General features: G+C 38.7%; 1 protein-coding gene across 3 annotated transcripts in view; it reads right to left on the minus strand.

The window, feature by feature from the left end:
* LOC120533931 (peroxisomal succinyl-coenzyme A thioesterase-like) overlaps positions 1–16,034 on the minus strand; it is a 93,658-nt gene that overhangs the window by 25,659 nt on the left and 51,965 nt on the right. For all 3 annotated transcript variants that reach the window (XM_039761060.1, XM_039761058.1, XM_039761059.1), the window contains one exon: positions 8,134–8,227. In XM_039761060.1, the coding sequence (XP_039616994.1) occupies positions 8,134–8,227 (94 nt within the window). The remainder of the gene's footprint in view (positions 1–8,133; positions 8,228–16,034) is intronic.

Consider the following 16,034-nt stretch of genomic DNA (forward strand, 5'->3'; position numbering starts at 1 on the left):
CCATGTTGAACTTTCTTATTCATGGCCCCATCTTCACAAAATTTGGTAGGCGGCTTCCCTGCGCTAACCGAAACCAATGTGCGCACTTATTTCGGTGGTATGATGCCAATGTCAGCCGCCATATTGAACTTTCCAACGTCAGTAATTCTCCAACTTCCCGTGTAGGTAGAAGGCTGAAATTTGGTACCTATTTTGGTGGTATGATGCCACTGTCAGCCGCCATATTGAACTTTTCAACGGTCTTTGTTACTTATGGGCCCATCTTCATGAAATTTGGTACGCGGGTTCCCAACGCTAACTGAATCCTACTTACGTACATATATACGTCTATAGCCTGCAGCTGGGTCACCGTGTGAGGCGGCGTTGGGTCCCCAATCCCAAAGCCTCCCATGTTGTTGGCTGCCTGCCTATATAAGGCCATCTGTCGCTCCAGTCTCTACATTCCCTTCCTTGCTTCGCCCCGGGATTCACATCTCCCTGCTGATAACTACAGCCTTTTTATTTAATCCACGGCTTCTCTACTGTTTTATTGTTCATTTACTACGATTATAGTTATTGTGTAGGTATTTTAGACTTACTTTACATTGTTCAGGTACCCATTTCCTTTATCATTCCAACCGTATCCCCATTAACATGTCTATCGAGGTGATCACCATCGATCAAAGAACTGTCACTTACCGAGTGGTTTCCATGCCCGGAGATGGCACCTACCTTTTCCATTCTTTCTGTTACATATTGCACGGCCATATCTGGCTCACTCTTGATATCCGGAGGAACATTGTGTCTTATGTATTGAATGACTGGGACAGGTTCAAGGTGTGGACTGATGACGGTACGGGAGATAATTATTCTACACAGGAGCACTAGAAGAGTTAAATGCTTAAGCCCTTCACCTATGCATCTGCATGTAAGTTGATGGCTGCCAGTGAATGGTTCGGTTGTCGCTTTCAAGTGTACCGAAATGGCCAAATATTTTACACCTTTTGACAACCGCCAATGCCCCTTAAACATCTTAGACTGACAGGTGACGATTTCAGTAGTGCACACTTTGATGTTTATAAATGTTTAAACTCTCAAAAACTGGATGTGAAGTTATCGATGAAACCAGTTGTATACTTACAACGCTTGACAGATGCCGAATGTCTCTTCAACACAAGTCCTACAAATACTGTCGTAATTGAAACAAACCATGAAACTCAAACCGATTATGACAGCAGCAATCCAAGCTGTGAGATTTGAAACAAGATTACTGTTCACATGGCCAACTGTACATTGCATGCTCAAGAGTAAACTCAGCGCACAGCTTGGTCATATTACAACAGGAGGGCTGAACTCACAATGTGGTATACAAAGAGATCCTTAACAAATAATTATTTGTATATTTTCCCTCAGTTTAAAAAGGTTTAATTTTCTTCTTAATAAAAATTTTAAGGCAGTACTTTGCCACAGCGAAGCACGGGTATTTTGCTAGTTTACAATAAAATGCTGTTTTACTGCGGCAGGCTGGCGCCCTGCCCGGGATTTGTTTCCTGCCTTGCGCCCTGTGTTGGCTGGGATTGGCTCCAGCAGACCCCCATGACCCTGTGGTTAGGATATAGTGGGTTGGATAATGGATGGATGCTGTTTATTAATACAGGCAGTCTCCAGGGGTTAAGCAAGAGATGGGGACTGTAGGTTTGTACTTAAGTTGAACTTGTATGTAAGTTGGAACAGGTACATTATTTTAATAAATGCTATTTTTGACCAACTGTAACCAAGTGCTCGGCCAATGAATGATGGAGTTTCACCTCTCTTTGGCCTTTTTATTATTTCTACTTTATTTTCAATGGTGATGGCTTTTCTTCTTTACTGTATCACAGCACTTGCATCAGATCTGTGTTTCAGAGACATTCTTGAAGGGTGAAGACAAAAGTTTAAGATGAGCTCTTCTGCTCAGTACATGCTATCATAACAGGAAGGCACCCGTCATCAACACATCTGATGTACTGACAAGAGACAACTTCCTGCTATGTGCGTAACAGTAAAAGCAGGCTTGCTATTGAGAATGAATGGGGGCGGCGAGGGGCGGTTCACAACCAGCCCACCGAGAACGAACATGGTGCAGCCAAAGGCGAGTAGTGAATCGCTCACCACTGTCCCTATTCAACAGGAAGCCACCCTACCCTCAATAGGGCGTTTCACTGCCCGCCCACCAAGAACGAACGGGACAGCCGTGTGTGGTGGCCGGGCAGTGAAACCCCCAAGGCTCCATCGTGCCAGCGTCTAGTCAGGAGCAGTAGCTGCGGCGGCGTAGTGGGCGGGCAGTGAACAACCCCATCAAGCCTATGTCCTGCACACGAGCGATAGCTGTGGCCTCGGTGACTATGGACCACGGGTCGCCACTTGCCACGGGGAGCAGCCCGAGAGACACTACACTGCATGACAAATCGCCCCCTCCAGCCTCTGTCCAGCCACTGCTTGCAGCATTCTCAGGTCGAAGATGACAGACCGGCAGTCACTGAGGCGCATGCATCACAGCTGCAGCCCCGTTTGTAAGTCATACGGCGGAAGTCCGTAACCTGGGGTCTACCTGTATTTTGCTTTGTAATAATTATTTGTAAACAGCTTTTTTTTGTTTTTAAACTTTTATAGAATTTATTTAAAGCATGTAACATTCCATGTAATCAATTCAAACTTAACAAAACTAAATTCAATTCAACCCCCATCCATGAGAAAGAGAGAAAGGCCAAAAGCCAGAGTGAAACTCCCGAGAGTAGTGCTTATTCTAAAATATTATTGATTAGATCCTGCCAGGCTTTAAAAAAGGTTTTGAACAGATCCTCTAATACAGAATTTGATATTTTTCAATTTCAGATAGTACAGTATATAACATCAATTACCCAATGACTCAACAGAGGTGGGTTAGGATTCTTCCAGTTTAGCAAGATAAGCTACATGCTAATAGTGAAGTAAAGGCAATTACAGTTTGTTTGTCCTTCTCCACCTTAAGCTTATCTAGAAGTACACCAAACACAGCTATTAACAGAATGGGAGAGATTGTGACACCAAGGCTGTCTGATGGGCATTTAAAAGTTTTCGTCCAGAATTATGTTAATTTGGTATATGCCCAAAGCATGTGGCCTAGTGAAGCTGGAGCTTGATTGCAATGTTTGCAGGGTGGATCTTGCCATGGAAACATTTTGGACAATTTTAAACAAAATAGATTAGCTTGATAAAAAAATTAAGATTTAAATAAGTGAATGCTTTGTGCATATGGAGCTAGAGTGAATTTTGTGCATAGCTACCTTCCACTCCTTTTCTGAAATGTTGAGTAAGAGATCCTTTTCCCATTTTACTTTGAGATCTTTAAACACTAGAATCCCTGAAGCCTACAAAATTTGATTTTTTTTTACTTTGGTTATATTCTTGAATAAAAGCATACATGTTTAATTGATATTTGGACTAAATTCTTCACACATTATCCAATTCACATCATTATTAGTATAACACAGAAAAATATTCTGCTTTAGGTATGCATTTAGCATTTCTTGCCTCACATTTCCTTTCATCCTACACTTACCCAGACCTTTGTGGACACAGAACACACATGAAATGCATGCATTTAAAATAGCAATATACTTTATTATTTACCCTATACAACTCCAGGCACATCACATGCAGATAAGGAGCCTTGGCTTGAGCTGGGAGAACTTTTTGCTGAGATGAGCTTTTAAAAAGGAGGGGGTGAATGGAGGGGTGGGACAGCAGGCTGCTTGTGGTGATTTACAAGCACATTTATAGAGTTTTTTCATAGGCTTCAGGGATTCTCGTGTTAAAAAGGAAGAGACTTTAAAATGGTGTTATATATTATAGAAATTCTTCAAGACTGATCAATATCTCTTCTGAAACAGAAACAGATGAGAGGTGAGAAAAATTGGGCAGATTTTATTTAGCAAAGTTTCCGATTTGGAGATAGCGGAAAAATTGTGTTGATGGGAAACTAAATTTAGAAAGTACTGTAATTGTTAATAGGATGCAAAGACATTATTTATATACAAATCTCTAAATGATTTAATCCCACACGTTTTCCAAACATTAAAAACTGTGTAAGTTTGATATGGTGGAAAAAGGTGGTTATCATGTAGAGGTGCCACAGAAAATATTCCCTAACTTGAAATGCTTCCTAAATCAGTTCCATATTCTGAGTGAATGGAGGACAACTGGATTGTTAGGATATTTACAATACCTTGTATTTACTGGTGTACAAAGCAAGGATTATAAAGATGTGCTGCAGGATTTCATTTCTATTGCAGCCAAGTGTTTGCCGCCCAGTAAAAAAACTGAAAATTAGGCACAGCCATTCCGCCATCTAATTTAGGTCATTATAGGGTCAAACCTTTGTATGCATGGATATTTTGAATTCCAAATAAATAAGTTTATGACTAAATCTAATTTCTCAGAAAATGACCCCTGTGACCCTGTAGTTAGGATATAGCGGGTTGGACAATGGATGGATGGATGATTTGTTAATGTATATGGGGATTTTTTGAAATAGAAACAGAAGCTTAGGGAGGATATTCATCTTCATAGTGTTAATTCTCCCTGCTAAGGAAATATGCTTTTTAGTATAATAATTTTATTATACTGCCAGGGGTTGGGACTGAGGCTGTGGTGGATAAGAGAAAAGACTGACAACAGAACAGCTACTTTAAAAATGATATACAGTAGATTAGTTTAGCGAATAATTGTATTTATTTACAAAAAATGTATATATTAACAAAATATAATATAGTATTAACAAAATTCATTGACTTATATAATATTGTAATGATGTTCTCCCCGTGTCTGCGTCGGTTTCCTCCCACAGTCCAAAGACATGCAGGTTTGGTGGACTGGCGATTCTAAATTAGACCTAGTGTGTGCTTGGTGTGTGGATGTGTGTGTGTATATCCTGCGGTGGGTTGGCGCCCTGCCCGGGATTGTTACCTGCCTTGCGCCCTGTGTTGGCTGGGATTGGCTCCAGCAGACCCCCCCGTGACCCTGTGTTCAGATTCAGCGGGTTGGAAAATGGATGGATGGAATATTGTAATGACCAGCGTAATAAGCAAATACAACTCAGAGGTACTGGAGTTTTCTCCTTTTTTCTTCAGAGTCTTTGTACCATAACAAATGGTAGACTACAGAGGGTACAATCCACACATACCGCTTAGAATTAAGGCCAAAAAGTTCTATCTTGGTCTCATCAGACCAGAGAATCTTATTTCTCACCATCTCAGAGTCCTTCAGGTGTCTTTTAGCAAACTCCATGCGGGCTGTCATGTGTCTTGCCTCTCCTCAGTGTGTGGAGACAACCTTGCACTGCTCATCACTTGTCCAATACAGTCCCCACAGTGAAGCATGGCGGTGGCAGCATCATGCTGTGGGGGTGTTTTTCAGCTGCAGGGACAGGACGACTGGTTGCAATCGAGGGAAAGATGAATGGAAAGCTAAGGACCTCAGACTGGACCGAAGGTTTACCTTCCAACAAAACAATGACCCTAAGCACACAGCTAAAATAATGAAGGAGTGGCTTCACAACAACTCTGTGACTGTTCTTAGTTGGCCCAGCCAGAGCCCTGACTTAAACCCAATTGAGCATCTTTGGAGAAACCTAAAAATGGCTGTCCACCAACGTTTACCTTCCAACCTGACAGAACTGGAGAGGATCTGCAAGGAGGAATGGCAGAGGATCCCCAAATCCAGGTGTGAAAAACTTGTTGCATCTTTCCCAAGAAGACTCATGGCTGTATTAGCTCAAAAGGGTGCTTCTTCTAAATACTGAGCAAAGGGTCTGAATACTTAGGACCATGTGATATTTCAGTTTTTCTTTTTTAATAAATCTGCAACAATTTCAACAATTCTTTTTTTTGTCTGTCAATATGGGGTGCTGTGTGTACATTAATGAGGAAAAAAATTAATTTAAATGATTTTAGCAAATGGCTGCAATATAACAAAGAATGAAAAATTGAAGGGGGTCTGAATACTATCCGTCCCCACTGTATTTTATATTCTGTTATCTGGGTTACAGATTGTTCCAAAACAATAAAAGAAAGCTTTCCTTACCAATCAATTTATCTCCTGCCACTCACGTTCTGTTTTTTTCTATACCACAAACACTCCTGCTTATTGTCTCTTGACTCCCTACTCAAAACTTCCTTCCGCTGCACCTTTCCTTCTCCCCTAACTTCTCCTTTCACTCATCTCCTAAGAGGTGTGTCCGCCTCTCACAGAATAGAAGCCCTTCACTTAGACCCATCACTTCCACCATTCATTCCACCCTTTCTGATCCCACACAGTGCATCACAAGCTGCCTGCACGTTATAATATATTTATAAAACATAATAGAATTTAAAAAGAAAATATCAATGCAGAAGGACATTGCCATCAGTGGTTTCCACTTTCAACAAATTTTTTCAATTTTGTGGGCATCCCCCATTGTATCATTCACTGTTGTTCTTCCTATTCCATAAATTGAAGCAATACTTGAAGGACTTTTGCCATTTTGTAAGAGTTTACTAAATTAATTTTTTTGTGACAATTCCAACACCATGCACCTGTTTATCAGCCCTAAGAATGTATAATAGTTTATTTATAAGAAAGGAGAAAAGCTACAAAATACTATTAAAACTGAAGGTATATAACCGACACTGTGATTTCAAAATACAGTATTGACACGTGGTGCTAGTAAAGAACACTACGTGCTAGCACAAGGGAGAGTTGTGTTGTGCGGCAGTAGTAATAGTTAGATGCTGGCAGGCGCAATGCTTTTTTTTTGCCCTGACGGTTAACAGAAACTGACAGTTAACTGAGAGACAGATAATCGAGGTTTTCCTTACTTGCATTTTCCCTTATTTTCTTAAATTTCTCTTTAATATAGCTAAAACAAAATGATGGCTAATTTAACAGCAATATATGTTAAAACCTAAAATTACCCAACATATAACAAAGTGTGATATGATGCTTTAAAAGTCAGTCCATTCATTTTCTGTATCTCTCTTATCTAGCACCATGATATTGTACAGAATTTAAGAGCCTTTGCATCCCTAAACATTTACCATGCATAAAACAAACCTAGTAAAAATGCCAGTCATTCATATAGCACAATTTTGCACACATCCATGGTGTGGCTGTGCCAACCTAGCTTTCTCACTGATGTAATTGTTTTTACTTACTTACTGCTGCCAGCATTATATTTCAGCCAGGGTTCCTTTCCTTAGCTGGAATTCATATCCTTATTTTATGTAATTTGTTTAATTCTTGTTTTATGTCAGTGTTTCTTCGTGTTCTTTGTTCTCTATGCCTGTGCTATGAACCATGTGTTTTGCGGGTGGTCCTCCAAGGGGCAGGGCCACCTGCTAATCACCACTAGGAAGTACCCTCCAGCCTATAAAGTTAGTCTCTCACAGGTCCCTTTGGTTCAAGTTAAATGTGCTTAGGAGTTCGGCGAGTGTTTCTTTGTACAGTTCTGAGCTTTTGCGAGTCTTTGGATTTTTGACCATATTGCTCTGTTTTGAGTATTCTTTGAATATCTGTTTTGGGACTTGTTTGCTTTGCTTTTATCTCATATTCTTGGAGTTATTTTTCTTGATGTAAGAAAACTCTCTGTCAGTGGCCAATACTTGACATTATCAACATGTGCACCACTAATAGCCACTTGTTCACTGTATTCCTGCACCTTCCAGCTGGATGTTTTGCTTTTTTTGTTTCTCCAGTTCTACTCTACTCTCTGTCTCTACCTCTTACAGCTCTGTTAAACTTTTAATATGTTGAAATTGAGATACAGTACTTTTAAAGAGATCAGTGGCAGGATATTTCATTTTAAACATTCTGTTTTTAAAGTATAATGGTATTATTGACACAATTGTGGTTTACAAAAAATATCAGTCTTGATGCTGTTAAGCATTAAATTATTTTAATTAAGTTAAGCATTTAATTATTCATGCCAAAGCTTAGATATATAGCAAACAGATTTTGTTCTTTATTGCTATATTTTAGGGAATACTGAATAATGCTGTTGTCATGGGGATTTAAGAAAAGTATGATAATTTGTTAATAGAAATGGTTGCTTTCTCATTTCAGTCACAAAAAAGAAACCTCAAAAACAATTTAACTTACTTTAACTTTCTTACTTGGATCAGCAAGTCTTGGAAGAATAATTTCTTTCCAAATGAAGTGATTATTTTCATCAACGATTGCTTTTCCAGCGTCTCTGCAAATATATTAGGATCATTTATAATTTTACAAATACTAAAAATAAAACACAGTTTTTAAGACTTCATCTGTACAAACAAGTAGCTAAAAATAATAAATGAAAAACTGTAAAAATAAAATAAAAATATCCTTCTTTTACTATATTTTAAACAAAAATCTAGACAGTGAAAATAATTGAATGTACACAAGATTAAAAATGATCAATATACAAAGGAGAAATTAAATATTTTAAGGACTGTACAAAGTACACTTATTTTGTTTGGGTACACTAAAAGATATGCCTGTCTTGTCGTGGATAATGGAGAATCTGTCGGCAGACTGTAGTTTGTGAGATGCAAGGATGGTGTTTCTTATACAGATGTGAGCAACAGTGGAGCACCAGAAGGACAGTCCTATCTCCTTTTCTCCTCACTCTGGTACACCGCTGACTACAAATAATAACACTTGGTCATGTCACTTACACTGGCTGAGTGGATTTCAGCTTTCAAGTCCACAAAGAGAATAGATTGTCAGCTTTCAGCTCCCCAAAGACAGACAGGCCTATCAGCGTTTAGGTTTCAGAGAGAAGAGGTTTCAGAGTGAGCAAGAGAGACAAGAGATGAATGCAACTTGTTTGAAAAGGACGATGTAACCTTTGGTAATTGTATTCAAGTCACTTCAAGTTACAAAACCAGTGTCTGCTGTAGAAGAATAATTTTAGGGTAACGTAGCATTCTCTTAAAGAACTATCATAAAGGGTTAATAAATGTGGGAAACCAAATTAAGGTCAAGTGAACCACAAGATGTACACTGAAATATAAGAATTGGTTTAGGAAAAATACTGTAATGGTCAGCAAATAAAGAATGTACCAGAAGAAAGGTTGATGTAATATACAAAATGTACTGAAGGATGACTGAGAAATCAGCAGATGTCCTAAAAACTAGAATGGACAGTTGTTATATGCACAGAAATTTCAAGGGTGGTGGCTCATCTCAAAAGATATAAGAAGAACCAGAATATAATGTAATAGACTTTTAATTTATATAAATCATTTGGGTGAAAACCAATGAACCAACCAGAGTAAAATGTATGCATTGATTGACACTGTATATAAATTCAACAGTTTATAAAATGAATCTCTATCCTTTGTTTCTCTGACCATTCTGATCATGCTGTAACGGACTGCTTTTGAAGAATGCTCCCTCTCCAAGGCATTTTGCTGAGGAGTAATTAAAAGATGCAATAAACAGCTTTTATCCTGCCTGATTACTGAATTGTCCTGTTAGAGGACATTTCTTTCTTTAATATGATGTTAAATTTTGACCACGCTGCTTATACGACTTTTATTTTTTCAATGACAGTTGCCACTCATTGAATTACAATTCTTTGTTCGAATATGTGTGTCCACTTGGCACCTTCTGGTCTGAAGGAGTATGCAGAAATGTCATTTTAATTCTGATTTACAGCAGAATCGGAAATACCCACTTTGTCCTACAACATACATTTAGATAGATAGATAGATAGATAGATAGATAGATAGATAGATAGATAGATAGATAGATAGATAGATAGATAGATACTTTATTAATCCCAAGGGGAAATTCACATAATCCAGCAGCAGTATACTGATACAAAGAAACAATATTAAATTAAATAGTAATAAAAATGAAAAAATGAAAAAAAAATGAAAGAAATAAAAAATAAAATTAATGTTAGCATTTACTCCCCCGGGTGGAATTGAAGAGTCGCATAGTGTGGGGGAGGAACGATCTCCTCAGTCTGTCAGTGGAGCAAGACAGTGACAAAAGTCTGACACTGAAGCTACTCCTCTGCCTGGAGATGACACTGTTCAGTGGATGCAGTGGATTATTCATGATTGACAGGAGTTTGCTTAATGCCCGTCGCTCTGCCACAGATGTTAAACTGTCCAACTTTACTACTACAATACAGCCTGCCTTCTTAACAAGTTTGTCCAGGCGTGAGGCGTCTTTCATCTTTATGCTGCCACCCCAGCACACCACCGCGTAGAAGAGGGCACTCGCCACAACCGTCTGGTAGAACATCTGCAGCATCTTACTGCAGATGTTGAAGGATGCCAACCTTCTCAGAAAGTATAGTCTGCTCTGACCTTTTTTACATAGAGCATCAGTATTGGCAGTCCAGTCCAATTTGTCATCCAGCTGCACTCCCAGATATTTATAGGTCTGCACCCTCTGCACACAGTCACCTCTGATGATCACAGGGTCCATTTAGTACAATGAACCCAAAATATTGGAGATGGGTAACTTTAGATTTTATGAGCCTCGGGAAGGGGGTGGAATGAGTACAGCTTTCTCCTTCAGAAAGAAAGTATGGGGAATTAAAAGTAAGGTTCTATGAGCCTCAGTGATCACAGAACACTAAAAATTCAGCCGAAAAGTGGGAAGGGGAGAGAAACACAATGAGAGACTCGCACAAAAAGTTCACTAGAAACCAGATAACAATCTGCTTACAGAGAGCAGTAAGCAGAAAGAGATGAACAGATATGAAACTATTAAAGCCCTGTCCACACTACTAGATTTTTATTAAAAAATGCAAACATTAGTCACTGTTTTCACCTTTTATCCACACTCGAAAATGAAAACACATAAAAACAAAGACTTTTGAAAATACCCTTCAAAGCAGATACTTCTGAAAATGCACCATTAGTGGTATAATGTGGACGAGGGAAAATACAGATTTCTGAAAACAATACTCTAATCATGCTCTGGTTGTTTCATGCTTACTTCATGCCTCCTCTCTGACTGAATCCAGCTCATTAAAATGACTCATTCCCTGAATGGTCACTCTTCATGGAAGAAAAACATATTCTAATATAGCAGACACAGAACTCGAACAGTTGCTTTCTGGGGCATTTGTTGTGCCGCTTACCCATATGTATCTAAACTGTGTATTGTATCAGTTGCTACAGTTTTGCAATAAATCCCATGGCCAGTGACGTTACCCTTGTGGTGAAAAACTCAAAGCCCATGAAAATAAGATCATAAATAAATCAGTAGACAGTTGACATTTATTATTTAAACTCGATCTGTTCAGCAATGAGGGACACTTTAACAAAATTAATAACAAGCAGCTTAAAGATGTGCATGGGTATAGAATGTAGCTGGGCTAACAAGAATATATGTCATAGAAAGACACGAAAGCACAATGCAGTAAAATGAAGATATAGACATATGCACACACACACACACATTTTTCCTCTAATGTGCTAGTTTTACAAATGATGTTTGCTATAAGATGTTCATCAATTCCTGTGGACTGTTTATAATCCATCGTCTCATAAATGAAGACAGCTGATAAATTTAAAGTGTCACTTTGATTTGAGGTGTTTTTATTTAATGATAAGACAACCACCGCCATTTCTGCAAACTGTCGCTTTCAAATGTAATCAGCAAATTAACATGACACAAATGCAATTTGCAGTGGCTCCTTTAAGAATTTCTGTCTTTTTCTAAGCTGTAAAAACACTTGAGTCCTGCACAGGTTGACAGTCTTTAAAGCAAATAAAGCACAAGGTACTCTGAATTTCACAAGGCTCTGAATTTGATAATACACAATTCTTTTAAGGATTTTTCCACCCGATATATGCATTCCATATCCATTTTCACTTGTTTTAGTGTGGGGATATGTTGATAAATTATGTAAAAACACTAGTATGGTGATTGCTTTCATTTAGAAGAGCCATTTTTAAACGAAAACATAGCAGTGTGGATGTAGCCTTAGATCATAGGCCACCTGGAATTGATATATGCATATTGAATTTGTTTCTGATTTTCGTCATCTGCCAGAATTACACAAGATCCAAATCGATATGGTATGAAGCAACATCTGTATTTTGCTGTTGGCTTATGGCATTAACTATAATATTTATAATTTAAAATATATTATTAAGCCTGCTTTCCGACTTGTACACATTGTTCTATTTGCACCGCCAGGAAAATAAGTTCTTTTCTCAACTAGGTCAATCAAGAGCGTAAGAAATAGGCTACAGTGACAGTCATACCTGGGTAAAGTCTTAAGGTCTTAGACTCAGTTATAGTCCATTGCAATTATGAACTGTATATCCCTAAAGGTCTCTAAGTGTATTAATAGAGAAATGGAAGTAACAACAGAGGTTTAACATACATATGCTTTTGTCTTAAGTTGTGGTGGCAAGCTTGTGTATATGTGAGAGTTGACAAGCAATTAGAGCTCACACAAAAGCATAATATTTACAACCCAAGATGTTTCCTGTTTTCTCTGGTCAACTTCATTTCATTTGTTATTATACATCAATTCCTGCATTTCAGGCCTGCAACACATTCCAAAACAATTTGGGACTGCTGAAATGCAATTTTTTCTGATTTGGGATTGCAGATACAAATGATAAGGCGGGTGTTTTGCACCTCACAAACAGAAAAGAGGCTCTTCCGTCTAGTGTCTTGCCACCATGACAAATTGGAAGAAAAAAATGGCTTAACTCTTTTACTCTTGTAAAGTATTTATACAGCACCAGGGGCATCATGTATAAACGGTGCGTACGCACAGAAATGTTGCGTAAGAACGTTTCCATGTTCAAATTGTGATGTATAAAACCTAAATTTGGCGTAAAGCCACGCACATTTCCACGGTACCTCATGCCCTGTTGTACGCAAGTTCTGCGCTCGGTTTTGCAGACTGGCGGCACCCAGCGTCAAAGCAGTGCTACTGTTCCTGAGTGGATTCCCTTTCGCTTTTAGATCCACATTCCTGACGCGGCTTTGTAAATAAACTGAAACTAACCGCATATTGTTTGTTAGTGTAATGCATCTGATTGTAATTAACCTGTAACAATATAATGGTCCACAAAATGGTCAAACAATTCTAAATACCATAGCTGCTTTAGCGTTGTTACTCTCACTGCACCTTCTTTGCTTCTTTCAGTTGCACCGATTAAAGGTTGCCACAGCGGATCATCTTTTTCCATATTACTCTCACTGCACCACTCGGAGTAATTATATCACTGTATCTGAGTGGGGAATCACAGCAGCAACTGATCAGAATTAGCGGGATACAGCATCAAGCACACGCTGCCTCAGCCATGGCAAAACGCTTCAGAGACTTTCCTGTAAGGACCTTGCGGTTCAGAAACAATAACATCCCAAGAACTTTAACACTAGAATTACCAGAGCCTACGAAAAAACTCGTAATTCCGTCCCACCTTAAATCGCTTCTTAAATCTCTTCACACCTCTCCGCCAGCGTCCTTTGTCCTCTAAATGTGCTGATAAAGAGAAGCTAGGAGCAGCCGGCTATTCCATCCCCCCACCAATTTAGAACGTGCACGAACTTCTCCAAGCCCATTCCTTGATTGAGTATCTGGGAGTGAATTGGGTTGATTCTGAACGCGACTGAGAGAATGAAAAGTGAATTAACAAAAAAAAAAAAATTTAACCTTTACAAGGATCATAAATTGCACCGGCTGTTACAGACTGAAATCAAATGTATGCTTTTACTCAAAAATAGTAAGACTAAGAACAGTGTACTTCTCAAAATGGAGAGGTGCAGGACTGAACTCGCGACCTTTTGATTCCCAGGGAGGAACTGATTCTATTGCACCACAGAGGCAGTTAAAATAAACGGGTGTCAATGTCGCATGTTAAGGCGGCTTTTTGTTTCTGCAGTTATATTTTTGAATAAAAGCGCACTTGTTGTGTTATATTTGTAGCTTTTGTGAAAATGTTTCTTTGATATTTGGACTTCAGGCTTCATACATTATATAGTTTATGCCTACATTTTGTCATCTACTAGTAGAATATAAAAAACGTTTCTGTTTTAACAATGTGTTTACACAGATTACTGTAGAAACGGAACAGACATGAAATGCGTGTGTTCCAAATAACGATCTATTATTTCCACTCTAAAACTCCACTTAATTCCCAGATACTCAATCAAGGCATGTGCTTGGAGAAGTTCGTGCACGTTCTAAATTGGTGGGGGGATGGAATAGCCGGCTGCTCCTAGCTTCTCTTTATCAGCACATTTAGAGGACAAAGGACGCTGGCGGAGAGGTGTGAAGAGATTTAAGAAGCGATTTAAGGTGGGACGGAATTACGAGTTTTTTCGTAGGCTCTGGTAATTCTAGTGTTAAACAGAGTCAATCAATCCATCAAGTGCTCCTTGCAGAACTGTTTGTACTTATAAGTACAATCACCTCACTGTAAACTTGCACTACAGTTATAATATTGCACAACCTGTGCCACTTTATAAAGCGCGTATTTACATATGATGACAGTGCATGTATATATACACACACTGAGTATACTTTATACATACAATATATGTTGTCGTACCTTGCATAACTGAATAACCTTTATGGCACAATAACAATTCAATACATTTATAGTCACTACAGTATTTGGATTTAATAATCTTCATGTGGGAAAAGGCTGACTTGCATAAATAAGTAGAGCCAAATAATGCAGTCAAGGAGCCTTTGAATTCAGCTGAGTGAAAAATGACGGCTGTCTGATTAACTACGATTTTAGTTCCCTCTTTTCTCTTTCACAAATCGCTTTTCAGAAGGAAGTCAGTTTCATAGTTTTTATGAAAACTTTGAAAGTGCCTTTCCACATTTTTCTTCTTTGGAATAGCAATAATAGATTGACAGATCAGACAAATGCACTTCGATTGTGACATTGTGAGAGAAAAAAATCCTCTTCTAATTCCACATAAAGCCCATACCTTCCACAAACGATTTTTTTTAAACCTCTTCTTTAGTCAATATAAATTGGAAGGCTAACTAGATCATTTAAATAGACGGAGTTTTGCAGTAGCTCGTGCGTTTGATCGTGCATGCTGGATGACCAGTGTGTTATAAGATAACAGATCTCAGACTGGCCGTCCTGTATGTCAATCAAGTGGCTAATGCCATAGGGAGGATATATGATAGACTAACATTTAAAAAAAATTTTTTTTGAATGCAACGCGATCTACCTGCACTACCTTTGCGATCTACCGGGCGATCGCGATCAACGTATTGGGCACCCCTGAACTAGATACATATACTTGTATGACAGCATGAACTGCTTGTAGATAAGGTTAGTCTTTTATTGGTGTCAACATATTACAGTAGTTTTATTAAAAGTAAGTGTTGGTCGTTCTAAAACCATTCACATGTGAGATGCCCATGCACTGTGTCATCCTCGGGAGCCCGGGATTCCCAGGAATGACATGCGGGATTCCCGAATTCCCAGGAATGGATAAACCCATCCGGGAATGGATTCCCTAGCTGCTGCTGTGATTCCCCACTCAGATACAGTGATATGAATACTCCGAGTGATGCAGTGAGAGTAATATGTAAAAAGATGATCCGCTGTGGCAACCCTTAACGGGAGCAGCTAAAAGAAGAAAAAGAAGGTTTTATACATTAGGCCCCAGATGACTGTCATTGGGTAATCTCAGAAGTTTATAAGACAAATTTCTGCTCCTGGGGCAGTCACATCAAACCTCTGTAGTACATAAGTAAGCATCTCTTACAAATAAGTGCCTGTGCATAACAAAGCAAGCCAGAATTTAAAAGAAATATACAATCAGTGTAGGAAAATAAGGTTAAAAGAAGGCCATGATACTAAATTAACTAAACTAACTAAATTCAAAGCCAGCAAAATCTGAAATCCAGCAAACAGTATAAGGAGTCCAAGCTTAATGTAATGTAGCTCCAGAACAGATGAGGTCTTGCTGATCTGTGTGCAAATTAGGCAGTGAGGTAGCAGGTAGAAATACATCAGAGATCAGTCTTAGATGAGGCTCCAACTTTAATATTTTTT

This window comes from Polypterus senegalus, chromosome 8 (assembly GCF_016835505.1).
Source record: "Polypterus senegalus isolate Bchr_013 chromosome 8, ASM1683550v1, whole genome shotgun sequence".
Taxonomy (NCBI): Eukaryota; Metazoa; Chordata; class Cladistia; order Polypteriformes; family Polypteridae; genus Polypterus; species Polypterus senegalus.